This window comes from Phyllobates terribilis, unplaced genomic scaffold (genome assembly GCF_046119375.1).
Source record: "Phyllobates terribilis strain yellow unplaced genomic scaffold, ASM4611937v1 Scaffold_1__5_contigs__length_1240528914, whole genome shotgun sequence".
NCBI classification, from domain to species: Eukaryota; Metazoa; Chordata; class Amphibia; order Anura; family Dendrobatidae; genus Phyllobates; species Phyllobates terribilis.
The window spans coordinates 16,797,614-16,822,489 of record NW_027362761.1 but is presented as its reverse complement, the minus strand read 5'-3'; the positions used below and the strand labels follow the sequence as shown (position 1 = coordinate 16,822,489).

The 24,876-nt window shown below is 42.2% G+C and overlaps 1 protein-coding gene across 4 annotated transcripts in view; it reads left to right on the top strand.

The window, feature by feature from the left end:
• The window catches only part of CHERP (calcium homeostasis endoplasmic reticulum protein), a 77,748-nt gene that overhangs the window by 16,258 nt on the left and 36,614 nt on the right, over nucleotides 1–24,876 (top strand). For 3 of the 4 annotated variants that reach the window (XM_073655366.1, XM_073655212.1, XM_073655261.1), the window contains exons 5-12: nucleotides 2,092–2,243; nucleotides 2,666–2,777; nucleotides 14,398–14,487; nucleotides 14,562–14,787; nucleotides 14,894–15,066; nucleotides 15,460–15,895; nucleotides 16,789–17,027; nucleotides 18,096–18,229. In XM_073655366.1, coding sequence (XP_073511467.1) covers nucleotides 2,092–2,243; nucleotides 2,666–2,777; nucleotides 14,398–14,487; nucleotides 14,562–14,787; nucleotides 14,894–15,066; nucleotides 15,460–15,895; nucleotides 16,789–17,027; nucleotides 18,096–18,229 — 1,562 coding nt within the window. The remainder of the gene's footprint in view (nucleotides 1–2,091; nucleotides 2,244–2,665; nucleotides 2,778–14,397; nucleotides 14,488–14,561; nucleotides 14,788–14,893; nucleotides 15,067–15,459; nucleotides 15,896–16,788; nucleotides 17,028–18,095; nucleotides 18,230–24,876) is intronic. The other variant, XM_073655313.1, reaches the window with a different exon arrangement.

The window sequence follows — 24,876 nt, the reverse complement described above, 5'->3', positions numbered from 1 at the left end:
AATTTATAAAACCAGTAAGTCACTTAGTTAATTAGCGAACTTCAATTTCTGAATCAGCTATTTTAATTATTCAGATTGTCTGACACAACCATGCCTTTAGACAGGGCCCAATTAATTCCTGTAGCTGTGTTAATAGACTTGAATTTTAACAGTTTCTCAAAATATAATATGCCTGGGTGTTATGCCAAGAAAGATTATAGTCTCGGTGTCGTACCAAGAGAAGTTCTTCACATCATTATAAAAGATGACATATTTAGCTGAAAGCATATAAAATGGAGTTTAAAAAAGGTGAGCACTCTAACGATGTCATGGGAAGAAACTGTAAAATATTTTAACAACTACAATTCAAATAATGGACACCTTTTGGGTTGTCATGAGTGAGCTGTCTGTCAGATAAGAGACAGGCTGCGGACAGAGAAGCTGTAATTCAGTGCCCACCTACTGCACTTGAGAGAATCATTACCCCATACAATTTCAACTATGGTTGTCTCTAAAACAGCAAAATTGATTTTTACAATAAAGGTAAGGATTTACTCAGTATTAAAGCACCTTTTATGTACATTCCATTAGTTTGGGATATGAAATCCTGATGTCAAGTTCTCTTAAAGAAGTTGTCAACTACTTGGACAACCCCTTCTAATACCCTCGCTTGGCCACTATAAAATGAAGAACCTACACTTGCCTCCCGTGCCGAGCCGTTACAGCAGTGTCGGCACTCGCAGTCCCGGGGCTTCTGTGCTGTGCTGTGACATGTGAGCCAGGCGCCCAATCAGTGCCTGGCTCACGTGGGGTATGAGAAGGGCTTGTCCTAATAGTGGACAGTCTTTTTAAAAATACATCTTTTTGAGTAAAAAATGGTTTACAATTTGTACCATTTGAAACCTTATTTGCCCTTAATGTTCACACATACTTTTTATGTTTTTACGTTGTGCTATTCCAGGAACCATATAGTTTTAAGGAATAAATTCCTTATGGAGTGAAGCAGTAGATTGCACCATACTCTTACCGCCATAAGGTTACACATTATTTTCCATTAATTCAACTATGAGGTCTTATTTTTTTGCTAAACAAGCTGGGTACATAAGCTTTTTGTTATTCCATTTTTGCTCTGAAAATGTGATGTTTCATGTAGGGCTGTGGAGTCAGTAAGCCAAACCTCCGACTCCTCAGTTTCCATGTCAGCGACTCCATGACTCCCTCATACACGGCTCATGTTTAAGTGATGAATTTACTGTAGCACAGATTCATCTCAGCTAAAAGTCTAGACCCTTAGATCAGGAATAGGACATTTCATAACTTTCCCAAATTCTTATAAAAAAATATTCCCCACAAACTGCATTGAACTACTGTACCCAATTTATTATATATTGTTGGAGTTGGTCCATTTTATACCGACTCCACCAAAATTAACTCTGACTCCACACCCCTGGTTTCAGAGTAAACCTACTTTGAAAAGCCACAGGTGTCTTTTAGTGAGAGGCATGACTAGTCCGATGAAGTCCCTGGCCACCTTCTCCACATCAGTCTTCAGTTGGTTAACAGCTCTTTGACAGGTCTGTTATGTGGGAAAGACCTGCTAATCAACTGGAGCCAGGGAGATGCTGGCCAGGGACTGTGTTGGACTAGTTAGGTCCCTCCCTATAGTCTCTGACCGGCTTTTTCAAAACATGTTTACTCTGAAACGCTGCAACGTTTCTGACTAAAACATACCTGGCTGCAGTCAGGCTCTGATTCATGCAGCTTGTTTTACAGGCAGCCTGAATCTAATGATAAGCTCCTTTAAAATGGATTGTCTGGTGCCACTCACTCCTGTTGTGTGCATTGTCAGCAGTTATCGTGCATGTGACTTATTGTAATGAACTGGTGCACAATGTCTGCCAATCATGGCATTTTCCCACAGGCATGTGCAGAACAAATATCATCAGCACTGCTTGTCTCTCAATGTGGAAGTGACCAAGTACTGGATTACCCCTTTAAGTATGCTTAGTGTTTTTCTTAACTGCGTGAGCAAAATTTAAATTGACAAAAATTTGGGCCTGTGGTATCAAAAAGGAAAATGGATATTAAGTCACTGAAACTTTTATTCTTTAGGCTGGCAAAAATTGGATGTTCAGCAATGCAAAATCCCCTCAGCACTGTGAGCTCATGGCTGGTCACCTTCGCAATCGTATCACGGCTGAAGGTGCACATTTTGAATTGCGCCTGCACCTCATATATCTGACTAATGACGTCCTACATCATTGGTAAGTAATGTGTGTGTATGTATGTGTGTGTATATATATATATTATATTATATTATATGTGTTTTCCTGTTACAAGTTGGGAGAGAACTGAATAGGACTTTGCAGAAAATATAGCACTTTTTTATAATCCAGCTACATTTTACCCTTCTTTCTGTCATAAGTTTAAAACAGGATTATATTAAAAAAAAAAAAAAAAAAGTAGGCACACGTTTTTTTTTTTTTTTGTATATGGTTTCTTTCTCTTTTTTTTTTTTTTTTTCAACCTGTTTGTGTCTTTTTTTTGTATGTTTTACACCCCCATAAGGTCATATGAAGTCATGTTGAGAGATTGTTTAGATATATTTGTGGAAACCATTCTAAACTTTGCATAAGCATGTAACTAATGTGGATTTGTCGTATATTTTTTATTTTGTTCCTTACAGTCAGAGGAAGCAAGCCCGGGATCTTCTAGCTGCCCTTCAGAAAGTAGTTGTCCCAATTTACTGTACCAGTTTTTTAGCAGTGGAAGAGGACAAGCAGCAGAAGATTGCACGTGTAAGTACTGCTGGAAGCTTTTCTGAGATATGACAAGCTTATTTCCATGATAGGCAGGTTAAAGATGAATCTGTGGCAGGAATAATAATGCTCACTCACTGATGAGGGGTTGTATGACAACAAAAAAGTTGTTCAGTGGTTTTTACATGTTTATTAGTGAAATGTTGAAAGCTTCACGAATGGTCCAATTTTCCCCTTCTCCCATGACAGCACCACCTGAGAGAGGGTATCCGCCCACCCAGGACAGGAACCTACTGAATAAAAAGGCGGTACCTCTCCTCCGCATCAGTTTTGGTTCCTGTCCCTGATGGGAGCCTCACCAGGTGGTACCTCACGTACCTGGATTATGGACGGTGCGGCCTGGAGGCCGTGGAAGCAGCAGATGGTCCCTGTTCCCAGCCCGTCTGGCTGCTGCCCGGGTCTGCGTGTGGGGAGGAGGTGCTGTTGTTTTTTTTTTTTTTTTTTTGGATTCCTCCCCGCGTGCGCCGGGGCCTGCGGCCGGGTCTGCGCCTCGCAAAGATGAACTGAGCGCGCCGGCCGGCAGGTCTTCCGGGCTGCGCACGTGGGGGTCGCGTCGCACCCTGTGACGGAGCGCGCCGGAAGTCCGGGCTGCGCACGCGCGGGGTGCTGACGCGCCCTATCACGGAGTGCGCCGGAAACCGGGTCTGCGCATGCGCGGGTGGGAAGCTGTCATCCCGCTGCAAGCGCGCCGGGTGCCGCTGGGCTGCGCACGCGCAGAGGCAGGTGGATCTGCGGGTAGTGCGCCAGCTGGCTAAAAAAAAAAAAAAAAAAAAAAAAGAGATTTGAGATGAGCACGCTGCCGGAAGGGGAGGAGCCTAAAGGAGGTGGAGCCCTACTGCTTTTAAGGATGGGGAGCAATCAGGATGGCGGTGTCTGCATCCCCGCCATGATGGATGAGGAACCGCAGTCACCTGGGCAGCAGCTGTCACCGCCACAGGAAGTACAGCAGCAGCCACAGCCATCAAAGCAGCGCAAGCAGCTCAAACAAATGGAACGGGAATCTTCCCGTCGACAAAGTCACAGCAGTGAGGGGCGTACGAGTTCCGGCAAGACTGGTCAGAAAAGACTTCGTCAGTCCACCTCCGCCAGATGGGAGCCCTCATGTGAACGGCAACCACCGCCTCCGGTACCCTAGTCTGAACGGCAGTGTGGTGAGTGATCTTCGTGAAAGTCTCACCTTGAATAATGTGCTCTTCTCTCTCTCTCTTTTCCTCCTTCTTCTCCTTTTATTTCTTGGGGCAGGAGGCGAAGAAGTGTAGTGCTAAAAGTAAAAACAGGGAGTGTGCTTTATGCAAAATCGGTCTTCCCACCTCCTATGCCAAAAACCTATGCTCGGACTGTATTCAGAAAACCATTGCAGAGGAGTCCCCCAGGTTTTCTTTAGAATTAAAGGATCTAATCCAGACAGAGGTCAGAGAGTCTTTAAGAGGCTTAACCTCACTCAAAAAGAAGAAGCGAAAACTAGTTTCTTCAGAATCAGAGGAATCAGTGGAGTCCCGTTTTACGAGAGAACTGCCTTCCTCCTCTAATCACTCCTCATCGTCATCGGAGTCTTCGGATGATGATGGGGGGGGGCAGACCTTGTTTTTCGGTTGATAATACTGAGAGACTAGTTAAAGCCGTCAGAGGGACTATGAGTATTACCGATACCAAAGTGCCCAGAACAGTCCAGGATGTTATGTTCGGGGGCTTAGACCAAAGGAGGAGACGCTCATTCCCGGTCAATGACAGGATTAAATCTCTGATAGAAAGGGAATGGAAGAAACCGGAGAGGAAGGGTCAGCTGCCGTCATCCTCCAAGCGGAGGTACCCCTTTGAGGATGAGGATGCGGCTAAATGGGACAAAACCCCTAAGATTGACGTGGCCATTTCAAAATCTTCAAAAAAATCCACTCTGCCCTTTGAGGATTTAGGAGCCTTAAAAGACCCGCTGGATAAAAAAGCGGAGTCCTTCCTTAAGCAAACCTGGGAGTCGTCAGCAGGGGCCCTTAAACCGGCAGTAGCAGCGACCTGCACTGCTAGATCTATGATGATCTGGCTTCAACAATTGGAAGACCAGATCAGGGGGAATGTGTCCAGGGAGAAAATTCTATCAGACCTTCCTCTTGTGCAGGGAGCGGCTGCATTCCTGGCAGATGCATCGGCAGATTCAGTTAGGCTGGCTACCCGGTCTGCAAACCTCTCTAATGCAGCCCGTAGGGCGCTATGGCTCAAGAGCTGGCCAGGAGATGTGCAGTCAAAGTCTAAACTGTGCTCAATCCCTTGTGAGGGGGACTTCTTGTTCGGCAAAGGTCTAGATGACATCCTAGATAAAGCCGCAGACAAAAAACATGGATTTCCCACGGTGTCTGGTTCCCGATTTAACAGTTCCTTTCGGAAGAGAAAATACAGCCGCAGTAAAGCTCCCAGAGACCAAGGTAGCTGGAAAGACCGAAAGCCGTATAGCAGAGGCTTCATGTTTGGGGGTCCCTCCTCCGAGAATAAGAAAGCCCCTAAGTGACAGTTCCCCCCAGGTGGGAGGAAGATTGTCCCACTTCCTGCCTGCCTGGAAGGAAATTTCATCCAATTCTTGGATCTTAGGGATAATCAGGAGGGGGCTCACATTAGAGTTCAAAAGCAGGCCCAAGAACACTGTCAAAATATCAGCCCCCAGAGGTTTAGCGGAACAGATAGCCTTACAGCAGGAAGTTCTCTCTCTGCTCATGAAAGGAGTTCTGGTGGAAACACCTGCACTCGAGCAAGGAAGAGGATTCTATTCGACTCTCTTCCTAATAAAGAAGCCGGACGGCTCCTTCAGGACCATTGCGAACTTAAAGAGACTGAACGACCATTTAATCTACAGGCCTTTCAAGATGGAAACAATAAAATCGGCCATAAAGATGTTATTTCCGGACTGTTTTATGTGCGTCCTCGATCTGAAGGACGCCTACTACCACGTCCCGATTTTGCCAGATCATCAACAGTTTCTAAGAGTAGCTGTACAATTCGGCAGGCACGTAAGGCATTTTCAGTTCGCAGCTCTTCCCTTTGGCATTTCCATGGCGCCGAGAGTCTTCACAAAAATCATTCTGGAGGTCACAGCGCACTTGAGGGAAAGAGATATTTTGGTCATCCCTTATCTGGACGACTTCTTAGTAGTGGGCAGATCAAGTCAACTCTGTGCTCTACACCTGGCGGACGTCATGGCCAGTCTAAGACGCCTAGGTTGGCTGTTAAATCTGGAGAAGTCAAGGCTGGAACCAAAGAGGGTTCAGTCTTTCCTGGGTCTCATTCTGGACTCAGAAAACCAAACCTGTCTTCTGCCAGAGGAAAAGAAACTGAAGATCAGATCCCTAACATCTCAGGTTGTCAGCAATCCGACCATGACCCTGAGGAGTGCAATGTCTCTGTTGGGTACAATGACGTCTTGCATCCCGGCGGTTCAGTGGGCCCAGCACCATTCCAGATGTCTTCAACAGGAGATTCTGGCAGCGGACAGGCGGCTCAAAGGTCGCCTGAATGGGAAAATATCTCTTCCAGATGTTGTGATCAACTCCCTGGACTGGTGGACATCTCCGGTCAACCTATCTTTGGGGGTTCCTTGGACCTTCCAGGTGTCGGATACAATTACAACAGACGCAAGTGCGGAAGGTTGGGGAGCTCACCTAAGGGATCGTTCTGTACAAGGCCTCTGGTCGGACAGCGAGACAAGTCTCTCTTCCAACATGAAAGAGCTGTTGGCAGCCAGAAACGCGCTAAAAGAATTCAGTTCTGTTCTTCAGGGTCCTCACGTCAGGATAATGTCAGACAACAGATCAACAGTCGCCTACATCAATCATCAGGGGGGTTCCAGGTCTCTCCCTCTGATGTTAATAGCGGATCAGATCTTCAGGTTTGCCGAGAGTCGGCTGGTTACGCTCTCGGCACTGCATATAAAAGGGGAAGAGAACATAAAGGCCGATTTCTTGAGTCGTCACATCTTGAAACAAGGAGAGTGGGAGTTGAATCCAGCCGTTTTTCAGCAGATTGTGGATCGGTGGGGACAGCCCCAGATAGATCTGTTTGCAAACAGACACAATCGGAAGACCGAAACCTTTTGCTCCCTGAATCCAAAAGAGGGGGCGTTTGCGGTGGACGCGCTGCAGATTCAGTGGGATTTCACTCTAGCTTATGCCTTTCCCCCTTTAGTACTGATCCCTACTATCCTGAGGAAGATCCGAGAGGAACGGGCGAGGGTTATATTGATCGCCCCGTTCTGGCCCAAGAGACCATGGTTCACTTGGATGAAGAGAATGTCCCAAGCAGATCCATGGGTTCTTCCGGACATCCCGGATCTCCTCAGGCAGGGCCCAGTCTGTCATCCCCAAAGAGCGGGCCTGCATTTGACGGCTTGGATTTTGAGAGGTCGCTATTGACGCAAAGGGGGTTTTCTCCGGATCTTGTTACTACCCTTCTAGCAAGTAGAAAGCCGATAACTAGAATCTATGGTAGAACCTGGGCTAAGTTCTTGTCTACCTCGGGTCAGTCTGCCAAAGGGAGGATTCCTATTGAGGCCATACTAGAATTCCTCCAGAAGGGGTTAAACATGGGACTAGCCACCAGTACTCTTAAGGTACAGGTATCGGCTCTGGGGGCACTGTATAATTATGACTTGGCAGCAAATGGATGGATCATTAGATTTATTAAAGCCTGTCATAGATCCAGACCTATTCCTGTTCCAAGAATGCCTCCTTGGGACCTTAATTTAGTTCTGGAAGCATTAACCAAACCTCCCTTCGAGCCCTTAGAGAAGGTTTCAGAAAAAATCTTAACTTTAAAGACTGCGCTATTGGTGGCCCTGACATCAGCTCGTAGAGTCAGTGACTTACACGCACTATCCGTTAACCATCCATTCACTCAAGTATGTATGGATAGAGTAATCTTAAGACCAGACCCGGCCTATCTTCCAAAGGTAGCCTCCAAGTTCCATAGGACGCAAGTAATCACTCTCCCTTCCTTCTATCCTAATCCTAGGGATTCTGAGGAACATAAGCTTCACACCTTAGATGTTAAGAGGGTGTTAGTCCAGTATTTGGAAGTGACAAAAGCCTGGAGAAAGAGTGACGCTTTATTTATATCCTTTCAGGGGGCTAGGAAAGGACTTAAGGTTACAAGGGGGACCATAGCTAGATGGGTCAGGGATACTATTACCTTAGCCTACTCTTCTAGCAATCTGCCGGTTCCTGAGAACCTGAAGGCCCATTCCACCAGAGCGGTAGCTGCTTCCTGGGCTGAGAAGGCGGATGTGCCCATCGACATTATATGTAAGGCGGCAACTTGGTCATCCCCTGCTACATTTTACAAACATTACCGTCTTGACCTTTCCTCTTCTACTGATCTGTCCTTTGGTAGAAGGGTGTTGCAAGCGGTGATCCCTCCCTCTGGTATTTGATCTCTATAAATCTCTCAGGTGGTGCTGTCATGGGAGAAGGGGAAAAGATCCTAGTTACTTACCGGTAACGGGATTTTACAGAGCCCATGACAGCACCCTATTAATTCCCTCCCCTTTATCACTGTGGTGTGCACTTTTTTTTTAAGGTGCTTAGTACATATGTTGAGGTGGTGGTTATGTATTAACCTGTCTTCGGAGGCCCTCTCATGCTCTGAAACAAAACTGATGCGGAGGAGAGGTACCGCCTTTTTATTCAGTAGGTTCCTGTCCTTGGTGGGCGGATACCCTCTCTCAGTAGGTGCTGTCATGGGCTCTGTAAAATCCCGTTACCGGTAAGTAACTAGGATCTTTCCCTCCTCAAGGGCTTCCTTTTTTTCTTTTTGTGAGTTGCTGTCTGTCTGGCATAATTCTTTAGGTAAGCTTGTCTACCTCCGTTGTGATGTAGAATAGGGGTTCAGTTAGCTAATAAACTGATCCAGAGATCCAGCTCCTTCACTGGTGCAAGGAGGTGGAGAAGGCTCACTTCCAATGTTGCATCCTATGGAATGTAGATTCTTACAGCAGAAGTTGTGGCACCAGGACAGGTGACAGAGTGAAAGTGGGCTATCTGTAAAGTTTTGGAAGTCTAAAGTATTTAAAATTAAGTGAGATTTGAAGAACTTTTTCTATTGTTAGATGACCTCTAACTTTATGCTATTTTTATGCCCTGAAGAGTGGGTCAGTGCTTGTGGACGCATTGAGTTTGATCAACAAATAATATCTCCCACAGACTTGAACCTTCCACATTTATGGTCGGCAATTCATTTAAATGTATAGCTGACTGCATTCTTCCACATTTATTTTTCTAGGGTTTTGATAAACTGGATCCATGACAATCTGTTTATTGCTGCTGTGGCTTCCATCTAATTAGGGAATTTCCTTCACAAGATACACAAGACAACCCATTTGCTGCAAACTATCAGTGTCTTAGGTTAGTCTATGTAGATAGGTCTAGCTAAGTGGCCCCATACAATGTAGATAGCTGTCAGACGAATGGTTCCGCAAACGACTATCTTTTCTGACTGCTCCATACACAGGAGTGCTGCAGAATTTTCCTGTGTTGTCTGAGCGAGCTGCTCCCAGACTCCGATGGCAGTGGCTTATCTTGCCAAGAACAAAGAATCTGCAGTCCAAAATCTGACATACCTAATCCCTATCTTCTTTGGGAGAATCTGGAGGCCCCCATGCCCATTAAACAGTTGACCAAACCCTGTGATATCGGTGGGTTCTGCTGAAAACAGAAATGTGTATGAGGGTCTTTAACTCCTTAAGCCCCGAGGGTGGTTTGCACGTTAATGACCAGGCCAATTTTTACAATTCTGACCACTGTCACTTTATGAGGTAATTACTCTGGAACGCTTCAACGGATCCCCCTGATTCTGAGATTGTTTTTTCGTGACATATTGTACTTCATGATTGTGGTAAAATTTCTTTGATATCACTTGCGTTTATTTGTGAAAAAAAACGGAAATTTGGTGAAAATTTTGAAAATTTTGCAATTTTCAAAATTTGAATTTTTATGCCCTTAAATCAGAGAGATATGTCACACAAAAGAGTTAATAAATAACATTTCCCACATGTCTACTTTACATCAGCACAATTTTGGAACCAAAATTTTTTTTTGTTAGGGAGCTATAAGGGTTAAAAGTTGACCAGCGATTTCTCATTTTTCCAACAAAATTTACAAAACCATTTTTTTAGGGACCACATCACATTTGAAGTCACTTTTAGAGGTCTTTATGACAGAAAATATCCAAAAGTGACACCATTCTAAAAACTGCACCCCTCAAGGTGCTCAAAACCACATTCAAGAACTTTATTCACTCTTCAGGTGCTTCACAGGAATTTTTGGAATGTGGAAGAAAAAAATGAACATTTAACTTTTTTCACAAAAATGTTACTTTAGACCCAATTTTTTTTATTTTCACAGAGGTAACAAGAAAAAATGGACCCCAAAATTTATTGTGCAATTTCCCCTGGGCACGCAGATACCCAATATGTGGGGAAAAAACACTGGGCGCACGGCAGGGCTCGGAAGGGAAGGAGCGCCATTTGACTTTTTGATTGTAAAATTTGCTTGAATAATTAGCGGACACCATGTTGCGTTTGGAGAGCCCCTGCGTGCCCAAACATTGGAGCTCCCCCACAAGTGACCCCATTTTGGAAACTAGACCCCCAAAGGCACCTATCTAGATGCATAGTGAGCACTTGGAACCCCCAGGTGCTTCACAAATTGATTCTTAAAAATGAAAAAGTGAAAAAAAAAACACTTTTTCATTTTTATGAATCAATTTGTGAAGCACCTGGGGGTTCCAAGTGCTCACTATGCATCTAGATAGGTGCCTTGGGGGGTCTAGTTTCCAAAATGGGGTCACTTGTGGGGGAGCTCCAATGTTTGGGCACGCAGGGGCTCTCCAAACGCAACATGGCGTCCACTAACAATTTGAGCCGATTTTCCATTCAATTTGTTAGCGGACACCATGTCGCGTTTGGAGAGCCCGTGATGTGCCTAAACAGTGGAGCTCCCCCACAAGTGACCCCATTTTGGAAACTATACCCCTCAAGGATTTTATTAAGGTATATAGTGAACATTTTGAACCCAGAGGTACGACACAGAATTTGTTTACATTAGGTCATCATATTGAATAAGTTGTCATTAGTCTTGAGCGCAAGTGCTCGCTACTTGAGTTTGCATCGGGTACTCAGGTATGCACCATGTACAGCGTGTGCTCGAGTGACATGCTCGAGTCCCTGCTCCACATGTTTCACGGTAATTAGACACCCAAAAAAAAACATGCGGGGATCGCTCGTGCATGGCAGGCAATCCCCGTAAAGTTTTTTTGGCCGCGAAGCATATGGGGCAGAGACTCGAGCATGTCACTCAAATACCCACGATACTCAATGCATACCAGAACACCCGATGCAAACTCAAGTAGCGAGCACTTGCGCTCAACACTAGTCGCCATATCGTCATCTTACTTTTGAAAAAAATCCCAACCCCAACCCTAACCGTAGCACAACCCTAGCCCCAGCACAACCCTAGCCCTAACCCTAGCCCAATCCTAACCCAAGAGTTTATTTTTGACCCCGTTCCTCGTGCGGTATAAGTGATTAGACGACTTTATTCTTCGGGTCGGTGTGATTACAGCAATACCAGAATCATATGGGGTTTTTATGACTGACAGCTGTCACACACTAAAAGACGCATTTTTTGTAAAATCTAGTTTTTGCATCGCCATATTTTGAGAGCTATAATTTTTCCAGATTTTGGCAGACAGTCATGTGACGGCTTGTTTTTTGCGGGATGAGTTGACGTTTTTATTGGTGCCATTTTCAGGCACGTGACAGTTTTTGATCGCTTTCTATTCCGATTTTTGGGAGGCAGAATAAACAAAAAACAACAATTCAGGAATTTTTTTGTTTGTTTTTTTTTTTATTCTGTTCCGCGTGTGGTAAAATTGATAAGGCAGCTTTATTCTTCGGGTCAGTACGTTTACAGCGGTACCACATTTATATCGTTTTTCTATGTTTTGCACTTTTACATAATAAAAGCAATTTTATAGAAAAAAATATTTTTTAGCATAGCTTTATTCTGAGAGCTATAACTTTTTTTATTTTTTGGCTGATGGAGCTGTATGGCGGCTTGTTTTTTGCGGCATGAGATGACGTTTTCAGCGGTACCATTTTTATTTATATTTGTCTTTTTGATCGCGTGTTATTCCATTTTTTGTTTGGTGGTATGGTGATAAAGCATTGTTTTTTGCTTCGTTTTTTTTTTTTTTTTCACTTTCTGAAAGTTTATATACTTTATTACTTTGTCCCACTCTGGGACTTTCACTTTTTTTCTCTGATCGCCTGCATGGCACAGGAATGCAGCACCATCCCTGTGTCATGCAGGCTGTCAGCGCTGGACAGGGAGAAGATTGTTTGGAGATGCACTGCGCATGTCCAAACAATCTTCCTGCTGTCTGGTGACCCGGATGTTGTCATGATGACATCGGGTCGTCATGGCAACACTCGGGAAGCCTTTGCAGACAGCGCTGGAAGCCGGAAGAGGAGGTGAGTATCTGCGATCACCTCCCCTTGCCCCCGCAATGCTGCGATCGACTTCGATCGCAGCATCGCGGGGGTTAATGTGCTGGGAACGGTGCAGGACCGCTCCCTGCACATAGTATCGGGTGTCAGCTGTGACAATCAGCTGACACCCGGCGGCGATCGCGCCCGCACAGCCTGTGTGCGCGCGCGCGATCGCCATGATGTACTAATACGGGTCTGGCTCTTAAGTCCCAGGGCACAGACGCGTATTAGTACGTCAAATGTTGTTAAGGGGTTAAGCTACAGAGGGTTTATGATAGAATATTGTGATTAGTCTGTATGCATCAAAGACCTCCCCTTCCCCACCACATGTGTCATACACAGTTGACAGATCTTGCTTAGTAGGAAAAATCAGCAGTTCATGCAGCCGGATTAACTTGTTTAAAGGGTCTCTGTCAGCACAGAATGACTTTTTTTTTTTTTTTTTTAAATCAGATAACTTTTTATTAAACATATTCTGATCATACAATATTTCTCCAAGCATTAAATTGTGAAAGAAAGCATAAAATATACCAACATCCTTTCAAACCATACCCCCCTCCCACCCATTCCGACAGCATTCCCCTCCCCTATGTTATATCTTAAGATACAAAGACACGAAACCTCTTATTAACCAATTATGGTAGAAAACCAGAAGTGCATTACACAAATATTAGTTTATACTATATAATACATGTTTGAAATCAATACTCTCAAATTCCCTTATATTGTATCCAAGGCTCCCATATCTTTCCAAATATATTCTGTTTCCTTCTTTTTTCATATATGCCTCTTTCCATCTGTATAATGTATTCTACTTGTTTAAAATATTCTTCCCTCGAGGGGGGGTCAGCTCCAATCCAATTTCTTGCTTTTACTTTCCTAGCACAGTAAAGTAGTCTAGCAATGGCTATTTTTCTATTTTTGTCAGTTTATATTTCTTCTAGTCAGCACAGAATGACTGTTCAAAACAAGTACAGGTGCTCCATGTGCAGCCAATAATTTATATACATCTTCCCACCTGCTTGTTTTCCCTCTAACTCCTTCCTTCTCTGGCTCTATGAAGCCAGAGCTGTCCGTCAAATAAGGGGGGTATAGAGAGAGAGGGAAAACAAGCAGTTGGGAAGGTGTCTTTAAATGATTAGCTCTGCCATGAAGCACCGAGCAGCAGGACTTAGTTTGAACAGTCATTCGAAGTCCCTTTAACCACAACTAGATAGTCAGATTTTTTTGTGTGCCATTTGTTGCAATCTAACATATTTAAAATATGTTGGATAAAAAAATTATAAACTCTTTAAGAAAGCCATGCACAAAACATAAGACATATAAATTGTCCTGGATAGTTAACTACTTAGAGGTGATCATGCAGATAAGGCAAACACCAGACTGAAAGTCAACTATATCATATGGTGTTTGCTTCCAACGCCCATGTCCCCCTTGCCTGATTGAAGTATGTCATGACATCTGGCGGCCTACTGATGGCATGCCATGTTAGTACACTTATGCAGCCCAGCGAAGACAGGTAATTATGCAATAAACTGCAATTCTACAGTATTTCAGTTTATTGTATAGGCAATCAAGCCTTGAAGCAATGACATAATTGCTGTGTGTGTGTGTAAAAAATAAATAAATAAAATAAAAGGTTGTCTTCAGTTACCATATCCTGAGAGCCATAACTTTATTTTTCAGTCGATAAAGTTTTATGCAGCTTGTTTTTTGTGGGACAAGCTGTAGTTTTTGATTATAGTTTAGGGTTCATACAGTTTTCTGATCTTTTTCAAATTGTTTCCTGTTCTTTAGTAAGTTATATAGTAATGTGAATGGTGTCATTCAAAACTACAACTCATCCCACAACAAAAAATAAGCCCTCATACAGCTATGTTGAAGAAAACATTTAAAACGTTATAGCTCTTGGAAGGTGAGAGAAAAATTGAAAGTCAAAAACTTAAAAATGTTTTCATCTCCAACCAGTTAATATTTCTAAAAATAAAGTCTGGAAATCTGGAAAAATTCATGAGATAAGGAATAGCGCATCAAACAAAAATGGACTTTAAAATATTCCTTTTCGACCTGTAGTTACTTCAGTTGTGGGAGAAGAATGGCTACTTTGATGAGGCTACTATCCAGCAGCTGCAGAGTCCTGCCCTTGGATTGGGACAGCACCAGGTAATGTCTGTCATCAGTCTTTGGTTTGAGAAATCAGAAATTTACTGAATTAACCTAAATCGCGTTGTCTTTAGGCTGCTTTACTGGGCGAATGCTCCAGTGCAGTGCAGCCAGTCCTTGTGGCGTTCCAGCAGCAAATTCAGAACTTAAAGACGCAACATGAGGAATTTGTAGCTGGTCTAAAACAGCAGCAGCAACAACAGCAGCAGCAGCAACAAATTCAGATACCAGTGATGGAGCCTATTCCCGAACCACCCGCTCCTGCCCCAGCGCCTGCTCCAGCTCAAGTACCCCCACCAGGTAATCACTGTTATCTGCCACTCAGCATGTATGCTCATTTAAATGTACATGTTGCCATTATTGCAAACACTTTTCTACCTTGTTCATATTGTCTTTTACCTATTAGAGGATGTGAAACCTGCACTTCCTATCCCACCGGCTGTTGAATTTGAGCCTCCTCCTGGGAGTGTACCAGAACCTGGAAATGCAGGAAACAGAGGTTCCCACGAAACCATGCCTCCTAACAAACCTCCCTGGTTCGACCAGCCACAACCTATGGCACCATGGGGCCAGCAACAGGTATTAGTTGTTTATAAAATTACATTTGCAAAAAATCATGGAACTAATAGTGTCAAACATAAATTCCACCTTAACACATTGTAGGACTACCCCTGCAGACTGCATACAAGTAGAATTATACTCCTTCTAATATGCAAAATACTAAGTGCTTTTCATTTTTATTTTTTTTTGTCCCTACCCCCATATATTTTAGAATTGTTTTATATTACACCTGGTGGCAATTCTAATGTAAGATACTGATATTGTGAGAGCCACAGAATGTATGAATGTATTTTACTTTTTATATTGGTTACCAGCACATCTAAGGTGTCTATGTGTGGGATTTTGAGCACATTTTAACTTTTATGTAAAATGACTATCTTTAAATTCTTGTCATTTTAACTTTATCTATAGCCCTGTGATCAGCCCCCTTTTCCTCATCATCAGGGCCCCCCTCATTGCCCTCCATGGAATAATAGCCACGAAGGCATGTGGAGTGACAGGGATCCTAACTGGAACAATGAACCTGAACCAGCATGGAACAATCAGCGAGAACCTCCATGGAATAACCAGTTTGATGCTCCTTGGAGTAACCAACATGAGCAACCACCATGGGGTGGTGGCGGTGCTCAAAGAGACCCACATTTTCGCATGCAGCATCCTCCACATTTTCGGGGGCCATTTCCGCCTCATCAACAGCACCCTCCACAATTCAATCAGCCACCTCATCCTCATAATTTCAACAGATTTCCACCACGTTTTATGCAGGATGATTTTCCTCCACGCCATCCTTTTGAGAGACCACCCTTCCCTCATCGTTTTGATTATCCTCAAGGAGACTTTCCTGCAGGTAGTATTGATTGTAGTCCATCCTATACTTGTCCCCTTCTGTATTGAATAGTAGATTAAAGAAAATTAGATGCTTTGTAAATTGATTGTTTCCTTATTATGGGAAAAGAGGGACGTTAAACTGTGTTCAGTTATTATAATGCACCTATTAATGATATTACCACTATTTTTTAAACGCTTATATAGTTTGTCAGAAAATATTGCAAAAACTACATAGGCAAGTGGGCAAGGACTCAAAAACTCTACCTGGTTTAATAGACCATTCTTTATTACAGGAGATCTGTCACCTGAGTTGACAATGTAAACTGTATTAATTAATAAATACATCTTAGACCCGATGAGGCTGATGTATTTATTATGAAATTCAAAGCAAGATTGGCTTTGTAATCCTTTAGAAAGTTTACACAATCTTTGCTCATCTATCCTATTTGTCATTTCCTCAGCATCGTCAATATTTTACAGCCATTCTGATATTTTCACAGTAAATAAATCCGTCTCATCCAACCTAAGAATTTAATACATAGTTTTTATTTGTATTGTAAAATCGGCTGACAGATCAGCTTTCTACTACTCCATAGAATAAAATAGCACAAACTAATCTCAGCACATTGCACATTTCAAGATTCTGATTTGGAATCGCTTAAATATTAATGACATGCTATAATGCTGTAAGGTTATATTTAATCATATTACTACTGCTTTAAATTCTTCCAAGTTTTCCATATTTAGTACAAGCTCTTACAGTAAAATAAAAGTTGTGTTTACGTGACGAGATTTATTAGCAGTAAAATGTTGGGGCATTACTTGTATCTTTTCCCACAAAGATACGTGGAAATGAATGACTGTTAGCATTTCAATATAATCAATCACTTAAATCGATCTCCACCTCTTTAGAAATGGGACCTCCACACCATCACCAAGGCCACAGGATGCCACACCCAGGCATGAACGAACATCCTCCATGGGGAGGTCCCCAACACCAAGATTTTGGCCCTCCTCCACATGGTTTTAATGGGCAGCCACCGCACATACGTAGACAAGGACCTCCACATGTAAATCATGATGACCCAAGCCTTGTTCCAAATGTTCCTTATTTTGATCTGCCAGCAGGCCTTATGGCTCCATTGGTTAAGGTAATTACTCTTGTTTGTACAGAAGATGTAATATTTCCTTGATTAACCCCTTTGACATGTGCCGTAATAGTACGAGACACATCAGATCCCCCTGTTTGGTGCGGGCTCTGGCGCTGAGCCCGCACTTTTCCGGGCACATGACAGCTGCTCAATACAGCTGACATGTGCCCCTAACAGCTGCGGGTGGAAACACGATCCACCCGCGGCTTTTAACAAGTTAAATGCCGCTGTCAATATTTAACTCGTGCTTCCTGGAAGTGCGTCACTGGCTCCTCCCATCGGCGACCCCGTCACATGATCGTGGGTTGGCATGACAACCTGGGGTCTGCAGGAGACCCCTGCGGTTGTCGTTGCCAGATTGCTATGAGCGCTGCCCAGTTTAGATCACCCCTCCCCCCCCTTTTCCCCATTCAAAATAAAACCATGCAAGAAAAATCATACATATATTTGGTATCACCGCGTTCAGAATCGCCCATTCTATCAATATAAAAAAAGAATTAATCTGATCGGTTAACGACATAACGAAAAAAAAAAAATTCAAAGACAGAATTGTTTTTTTGGTCACCACTACATTGCAAAAAAAAGCAAAAACGGGCGATTGATAGATCGGATCTACCCCAAAATGGTATCAATAAAAACGTCAGCTTGGCACGCAAAAAAATAAGCCCTCACGCGGCCACGGATCCCGAAAAATGGACACGCTACGGGCCTCAGAAAATGGCGAGAAAAAACCCCCCCAAAAACACGAATTGCACTTTTTTTTTGCATTTTCACCGCACTTGGAATTTTTTTTCTCATTTTCCAGTACACGATACGGTAAAACCAATGGTGTTGTTCAAAAGTACAACTCGTTCCGCCAAAAATAAGCCCTCACATGGCCATATTGATCGAAAAATTAAAATGTTATGGCTCTGGGAAAAAGGGGAGCAGAAAACGGAACATGGCCCAGGCATTAAGGGGTTAATCCAAAATCATAGTGTGAAAAATACAATATATTTACAAAGCACTTTTTATTTTAAGTAAAATCTTCCTGATCTCTTCTACCCTTTTCTTATCGCTTCTCTGCAGTTGGAAGATCATGAGTACAAACCTCTTGACCCCAAGGATATCCGTCTCCCTCCTCCAATGCCTCCTAGTGAAAGACTTTTGGCTGCTGTTGAGGCTTTTTATAGCCCTCCATCACATGATAGACCTCGGAACAGGTTGGTTTTACTTGTATGGTATACCTAATACCTGAGGGATCTTTCAGTTATAATTTAATATTTAAAGGGGTTGTCCTGTAAAAAGTGATGACCACAGTCAGTCCTGGCCAGTGGGCGCAGCCGTGCTCTCCATACACTTGTTTTGAGTGAAGCCGTGCCTTCTAGTCGGACGCGCTCACTGGCCGTCCATGTCACTAGACGGGGGGTGACCTTGCTCCATACACTTGTATGGAGCGAGGCGGCGCCGGCTGCCCAGGGGTATGTAAAACTTATACATATCCTCCGTTACTGAATCTGAAACCGGCGAATTCCCGCAGCGTACAGTGCGTGCACTGCGGGATTCATAAGTCTGCAGTCACACAGAGTAACTACAGACTTGTCACTTTTGACTAGACAACCCCTTTAATGTACTTTGAATGCAAAAAACGAAAAAAAATTCTGGGTAATGTCAGCAAGTATATTTTGGTGGAGTTGAATTTACTGGTGCATGTCTGTTGGTCATAAATAAGCCTGTTTAACATAAAATATAATTAGTCATACTTTGTGTACCCATATGCAGAAGGGTATGATTTTCTCCAAAGGAAAGGAGGAGATTCCAGCTTCAAATATAATCCGAAAATTCTTTTATTGAAAATTAAAATCAGATTCCATAGTCCACTTCCATAAAAACCGAAAGCAACGCGTTTCGACCGCGAGACCTGCGTTCTTTGTCAGAGCTAACCTTGGAATGGCACCCATGTGCTATATATATGGGTCCACCAATAGAATGACGTGCACAAAACATGTGATACAATTAAAACACCGTATCTACAAAATGATTTCACAAGATAAAAATGTGAACAAAGACAAGTAGATGAAAAACATAACATGTAAAAGAGGCAAATCCGATATTGATCAGGTGTAATGAAATAATAATTCACGCCGCATGTTGAAACCATCCGGACAGCATGTATTCAGATGGTACATCCAGAAAGCCTTGCGGTCCAATAGGTGTCTCTGCCCCTTGGATTCACGTGGAGCTGCTCTATACCATATACCTAGAGAGAGGATAGGTCTCTATTATGAGACTTATTATGAGTGTCTAGAAGTACAAGAGATGTTGCGGTTAGTATCATCCGATATGTTCTGCGATGCGTCTCTTAATGTTGCGTATAGTGCAGCCCACAAAGTTTATTGCACATGTTATTATGTAGACCACGTGATTGCTGTTACAATTCATATAACTCTATATCATGTTGCTGTGATTCATCTGTATTAAAAAAATAGTATCTGTAGCCCTATATACAGGCCCACTGACTGATTACAAGATTGTAGACACAACTTGATTTAACATGTCCTTTTTGTCACATTATTTTCAGGTTACCATCATTTCGGTCCAGTCCTATTTCATGAGTTTAATTTTGTTAAAAAATTCTGTGGAAGCAGAAAAGCAATGTCTGACTTTCATTTGATCATTTTCATAGATTTTTAATTTTATTATTACTTTTGTCAGATTCAAGTTATTTCTGTGACCATTGTGGGTTTTTCTTTCATTAACCGGTTCCCGACCGCCCACTGTACATAAACGTCTACGCTGCCTGGGCTCTGTGCAGCGCGGACGTTTAAAAACGGTGGGTGGTCTCGCAGCGCTCAGGACCCCCAGGGTCCTGCAAGCGTTGCGATTCCGGTGCAGAGCGTTAGCTCTGACAGGGAACATCATCGGGACCTGATTGGATCAGGTCCCAGTGATGTTAACCCTTTGCTGTCTTCTATATGCTGCGATCTATAGTGATCGCGGCATATAGGAGACAGCAGGAGGAGAGGGGGTCGTCTTACTTACCTCCGAAGACCTCCGATTCCTTTCAGGACCTGGGGTTGCTATGGCTGCTGGAGGTCACATGACCGCCTCCAGCTCTGCCATATATGGTGTCCTGTCTGGCTCAGCCTGCAAGCTGAGCCAGACAGGAGACTCTGCCTGAAACAGGGAAGATCTCATGTAATGTAATACATGTCTATTACATTACATGAGATCAGTGATCAGAAAAATGAAAATTAATGTCCCATACAGGGACTAAGTAAAAATGTAAAAAAAAAAGTTTTTAAACTGTTAAAAAAAAATCACAAAATAAATAAAAATAAATAAATAAAATATTAAACCAATAAATCCGTATATTTTTACAAAACCAAAAAAAGAACACATATTTGGTATCGCCGTGTCCAAAACAACCCGTGCTATAAAACTGTCACACTAATTAACTCCTTCTGTGCACACCGTAATAAAAATAAATAAAAAACGGAGCAAAAAAATATGCTTTTTCATCATATCGCCAAACAAAAAGTGGAAAAAAATGCGATCAAAAAGCAAAATAGAAAAAAAAATGGTACCACTGAAAACGTCCTCTTGTTCCGCAAAAAACAAGCCGCCATACAGCTCCATCAGTCGAAAAATAAAAAAGTTATAGTGCTCAGAATAAAGCAATGCAAAAAAAATATTTTTTTCTATAAATTTGTTTTATTGTGTAAAAGCGCCAAAACATAAAAAAATATACAGTAAGTGTAGTATCGCTGTAAATGTACTGACCCGAAGAATAACGCTGCCTGATCACTTTTACCACACGCAGAACGGCATAAAAAAAACCTCAAAGAACAATTCCTGAATTGGTTTTTGTTAATTTTACCTCCCAAAAAACGGAATAGAAAGCGATCAAAAAATGTCACGTACCCAAAAATGGTACCAATAAAAATGTCAACTCGTCCCGCAAAAAACAAGCCATCACATGACTGTCGGCCGAAATATGGAAAAATTATAGCTCTCAAAATATGGTGATGCAAAAACTAGATTTTGCAAAAAAAAGCGTCTTTTAGTGTGTGACAGCTGTCAGTCATAAAAACCCGATATAAATCTGGTATCTCTGTAATCGCACCGACCCGAAGAATAAAGTAATCTCATCACTTATACCGCACGAGGAGCGGCGTAAAAAATAAATAAAACCAATTCTTCACCTGCTACTGATTTGTTTATTATGTCTCCGAAAGATCGCAGTAAGGCTCTGCTCACATTTATCCTGCGCTCTGCGCTGAGCACTTACACCAGAGTTTCCGTGTAAATCTCTGAAATACGTGATTCAGCCAGAACCCATGACGGAAGATTCCCTGTAATGAGGCAGATATAGGCCACTGTGGATGCCGTCTGGCCTGGGATCCCACGGTGTCATTTGTTTTAGGCGTGCATAAAAGTGCGGTTGGCCCGTTTTGTGCACTTCTGAAAAAAAGGACACTGCTAAACAGAGGCCAGACGGAGTCCAGAGTAACTCTGCTGCCTCATTACAGTGAATGGATCCCGCAGGGGTTTCATCTGAATTACACCACTTGGAAATTTAGATGGAAACCCCGATGTAAGTGCTCAGCCTAGAGCACCGGATAAATGTTACATAAAATGTTCCCAATAAAAGCTTCAACTCAGTCCTCAAAAAAAGCTAGTCCCCACTCAGGTCTGTCATCTGTTAAAAATATAAGGGACTTCCAAGTTACTGGTAGCAGAAAGGCTCTGGAAAAGCGAAATGGCCCTTGCCCCCCAAAAGAAATTCAGAAAATTTTGTGCTCCCAAATCCAAATGCCTATTCTACAATAATTTGTTCTCCAATTGTCAAATAGCACTCTGTCCCCCCAGATCTCGCCGTATGGCTGAGCGGTACGATACAGCCACATATGGGGTATTGCCACTTTTAGAAGAAATTGTGTGACATATTTCGGCACCATTTTTACCCATTGCCCTGTGTGAAAATGTAAAATCTGAGGGTAAAACATTTTTTTGTGGTAAAAATATAATTATGCTTTTTTCACTGCCCAATGGTATAAATTAAAAAATTTAAAAAATACTCACTACTTCCCTAGATGAATTCCTTGAGAGGTGTAGTTTACAAAATGGGGTCACTTGTGGGGGCTTCTGCTGTTTCGGCATGTCAGCGACTCTTCAAATGTGACATGGTGTCTGCTGCCTATCCCAGCCAACATAGCTCTCCTTTCTCTTCCGAACCCTGCCGTACACCAAAACAGTGGTTTTCCCCCACATATGGGGTATCGGCGTACTCAGGAGAAATTGCACAACAAATTTCATGGTGCAATTTCTCCTGTTACCCTTATGATAATGCAAAATTAAGGGATGAAAAACGGTTTTGTGGGAAAAATGTGAAAATTTTATTTTTACAGCTCAATATTATAAACTTCTGTGAAGCACCTTGGGGTTCAAGGTGCTCACCACACACCTAGATAAGTTCCCTAAGGGGTCTAGTTTCCAAAATGGTGTCACTTGTGGGGGGTTTCCACTGTTTAGGCACTTCAGAAGCTCTCCAAACGCAACATGGTGTCTGCTAATTATTCAGACAAATTTTACATTCAAAAAGTCAAATGGCGCTCCTTCCTTTTCAAACCCTGCCGTGCGCCCAAACAGTGGTTTGCCTCCACATATGGGGGGTATCAGCGTGTTCAGGAGAAATTGCACAACAAATTTCATGGTGCAATTTTTCCTATTACCCTTATGATAATGCAAAATTAAGGGATGAAAAACGTTTTTGTGGGAAAAATGTGAAAATTTTATTTTTACAGCTCAATATTATAAACTTCTGTGAAGCACCTTGGGGTTCAAGGTGCTCACCACACATCTAGATAAGTTCCCTAAGGGGTCTAGTTTCCAAAATGGTGTCACTTGTGGGGGGTTTCCACTGTTTAGGCACATCAGGAGCTCTCCAAACGCAACATGGCGTCTGCTAATTATTCAGACAAATTTTATATTCAAAAAGTCTAATGGCGCTCCTTCCCTTCCAAACCCTGCCGTGCGCCCAAACAGTGGTTTTCCCTCACATATGGGGTATCAGCACGCTCAAGAGAAATTGCACAAAAAAATTTGGGGTCCATTTTTTCCTGTTACCCTTGTGAAAATAAAAAAAATTGGGTCTAAAGTAACATTTTTGTGAAAAAAGTTAAATGTTAATTTTTTTCTTCCACATTCCAAAAATTCCTGTGAAGCACTTGAAGGGTTAATAAAGTTCTTGAATGTGGTTTTGAGCACCTTGAGGGGTGCAATTTTTAGAATGGTGTCACTTTTGGGTATTTTCTGTGATAAAGACCCCTCAAAGTGACTTCAAATATGATGTGGTCCCTAAAAAAATGTTTTTGTAAATTTTGTTGGAAAAATGAGAAATCGCTGGTCAACTTTTAACCCTTATAGCTCCCGAACAAAAAAAAATTTTGGTTCCAAAATTGTGCTGATGTAAAGTAGACATGTGGGAAATGTTATTTATTAACTCTTTTGTGTGACATATCTCTCTGATTTAAGGGCATGAAAATTCAGTTAGAAAATTGCAAAATTTTCAAAATTTTCGCCAAATTTCCGATTTTTTCACAAATAAATGTAAGTGATATCAAAGAAATTTTACCAGTATCATGAAGTACAATATGTCATGAAAAAACATTCTCAGAATCAGGGGAATCCGCTGAAGCGTTCCAGAGTAATTACTTCATAAAGTGACAGTGGTCAGAATTGAAAAAATTGGCCTGGTCACGAAGGCAAAAACAGGCTCTGGTGCGAAGTGGTTAAACGAGGGGTACCAACAATTTCGACCACGTGTGTAAGCATGGCAACATAGGATGGTCGACCACTAAAAAGTCTTTGTTTCTCAGTTATAACCCCTAATACAAAGCCCTCTTGTATGATGGAGTGTGTGACTGCTTTGTATGTAGTCAATGGATTAGATGGTATTCTCTTAATAGTTGTATCATCCGACAATAACTCAAGCAGTTGAGCATTGTATATCTCTGTATCCTTTACAACTACAAGACCTCCTTTATCTGACATCTTGATTATGTCATCCATTTTCCTAAGTTCCTGGAGAACCCTATTCTGTTTTTTTTATTTAAATTGTTTGTGATATATTCTGTATTTACTTCTGCATGGAGAGATTTTGGCTCTCGTTGGATGTCCTGAAATTTATCCATTGCATCAGTTCTGGCTTGTACAGGATGAAAAAAAGGGATTACATACTTTAAGGGAATAAGATTGATTAAGAGAACATTGAGAAGCTGTGTCACCATCCTGTAGTTCTTGTAAATTTACTATTGCCAGTTGTTCCTGAAAATTGAATGTGCGTTATTCATTTGATTTGATGTTCTACTATAGGAGCATCTTTATCTTCTGTATTATCGGTAAAAAAAAATATATATATAGTCCACAATTCCACCAAATTAAACATTATTATTTTGAAGGATCTCCCTATTTTGCATGAAGACAGTACAATGTCCAAAATTGTAAATTCAGGATGTTTGGTAGTCTCAAAACGAGCACAAACACTAGACAATTTACTATCTCCTAGTTTTATTAATCCTACAAAAAGTTACACCTGGCTTAATTATAATGGTTTTTGTAGATGCGGTTTGAATCGCTGCGGTATGTGCCGTTATGTTAAAGTTACAAAACGTTTTTTTTAATATAGATGAATCACAGCAACATGATATACAGAGTTATATGAATTGTAACAGCAATCACGTGGTCTACATAATAACATGTGCAATAAACTTTGTGGGCTGCACTATACGCAACATAAAGAGACGCATCGCAGAACATATCTGATGATACTAACCGCAACATCTCTTGTACTTTATCCATTCTCATA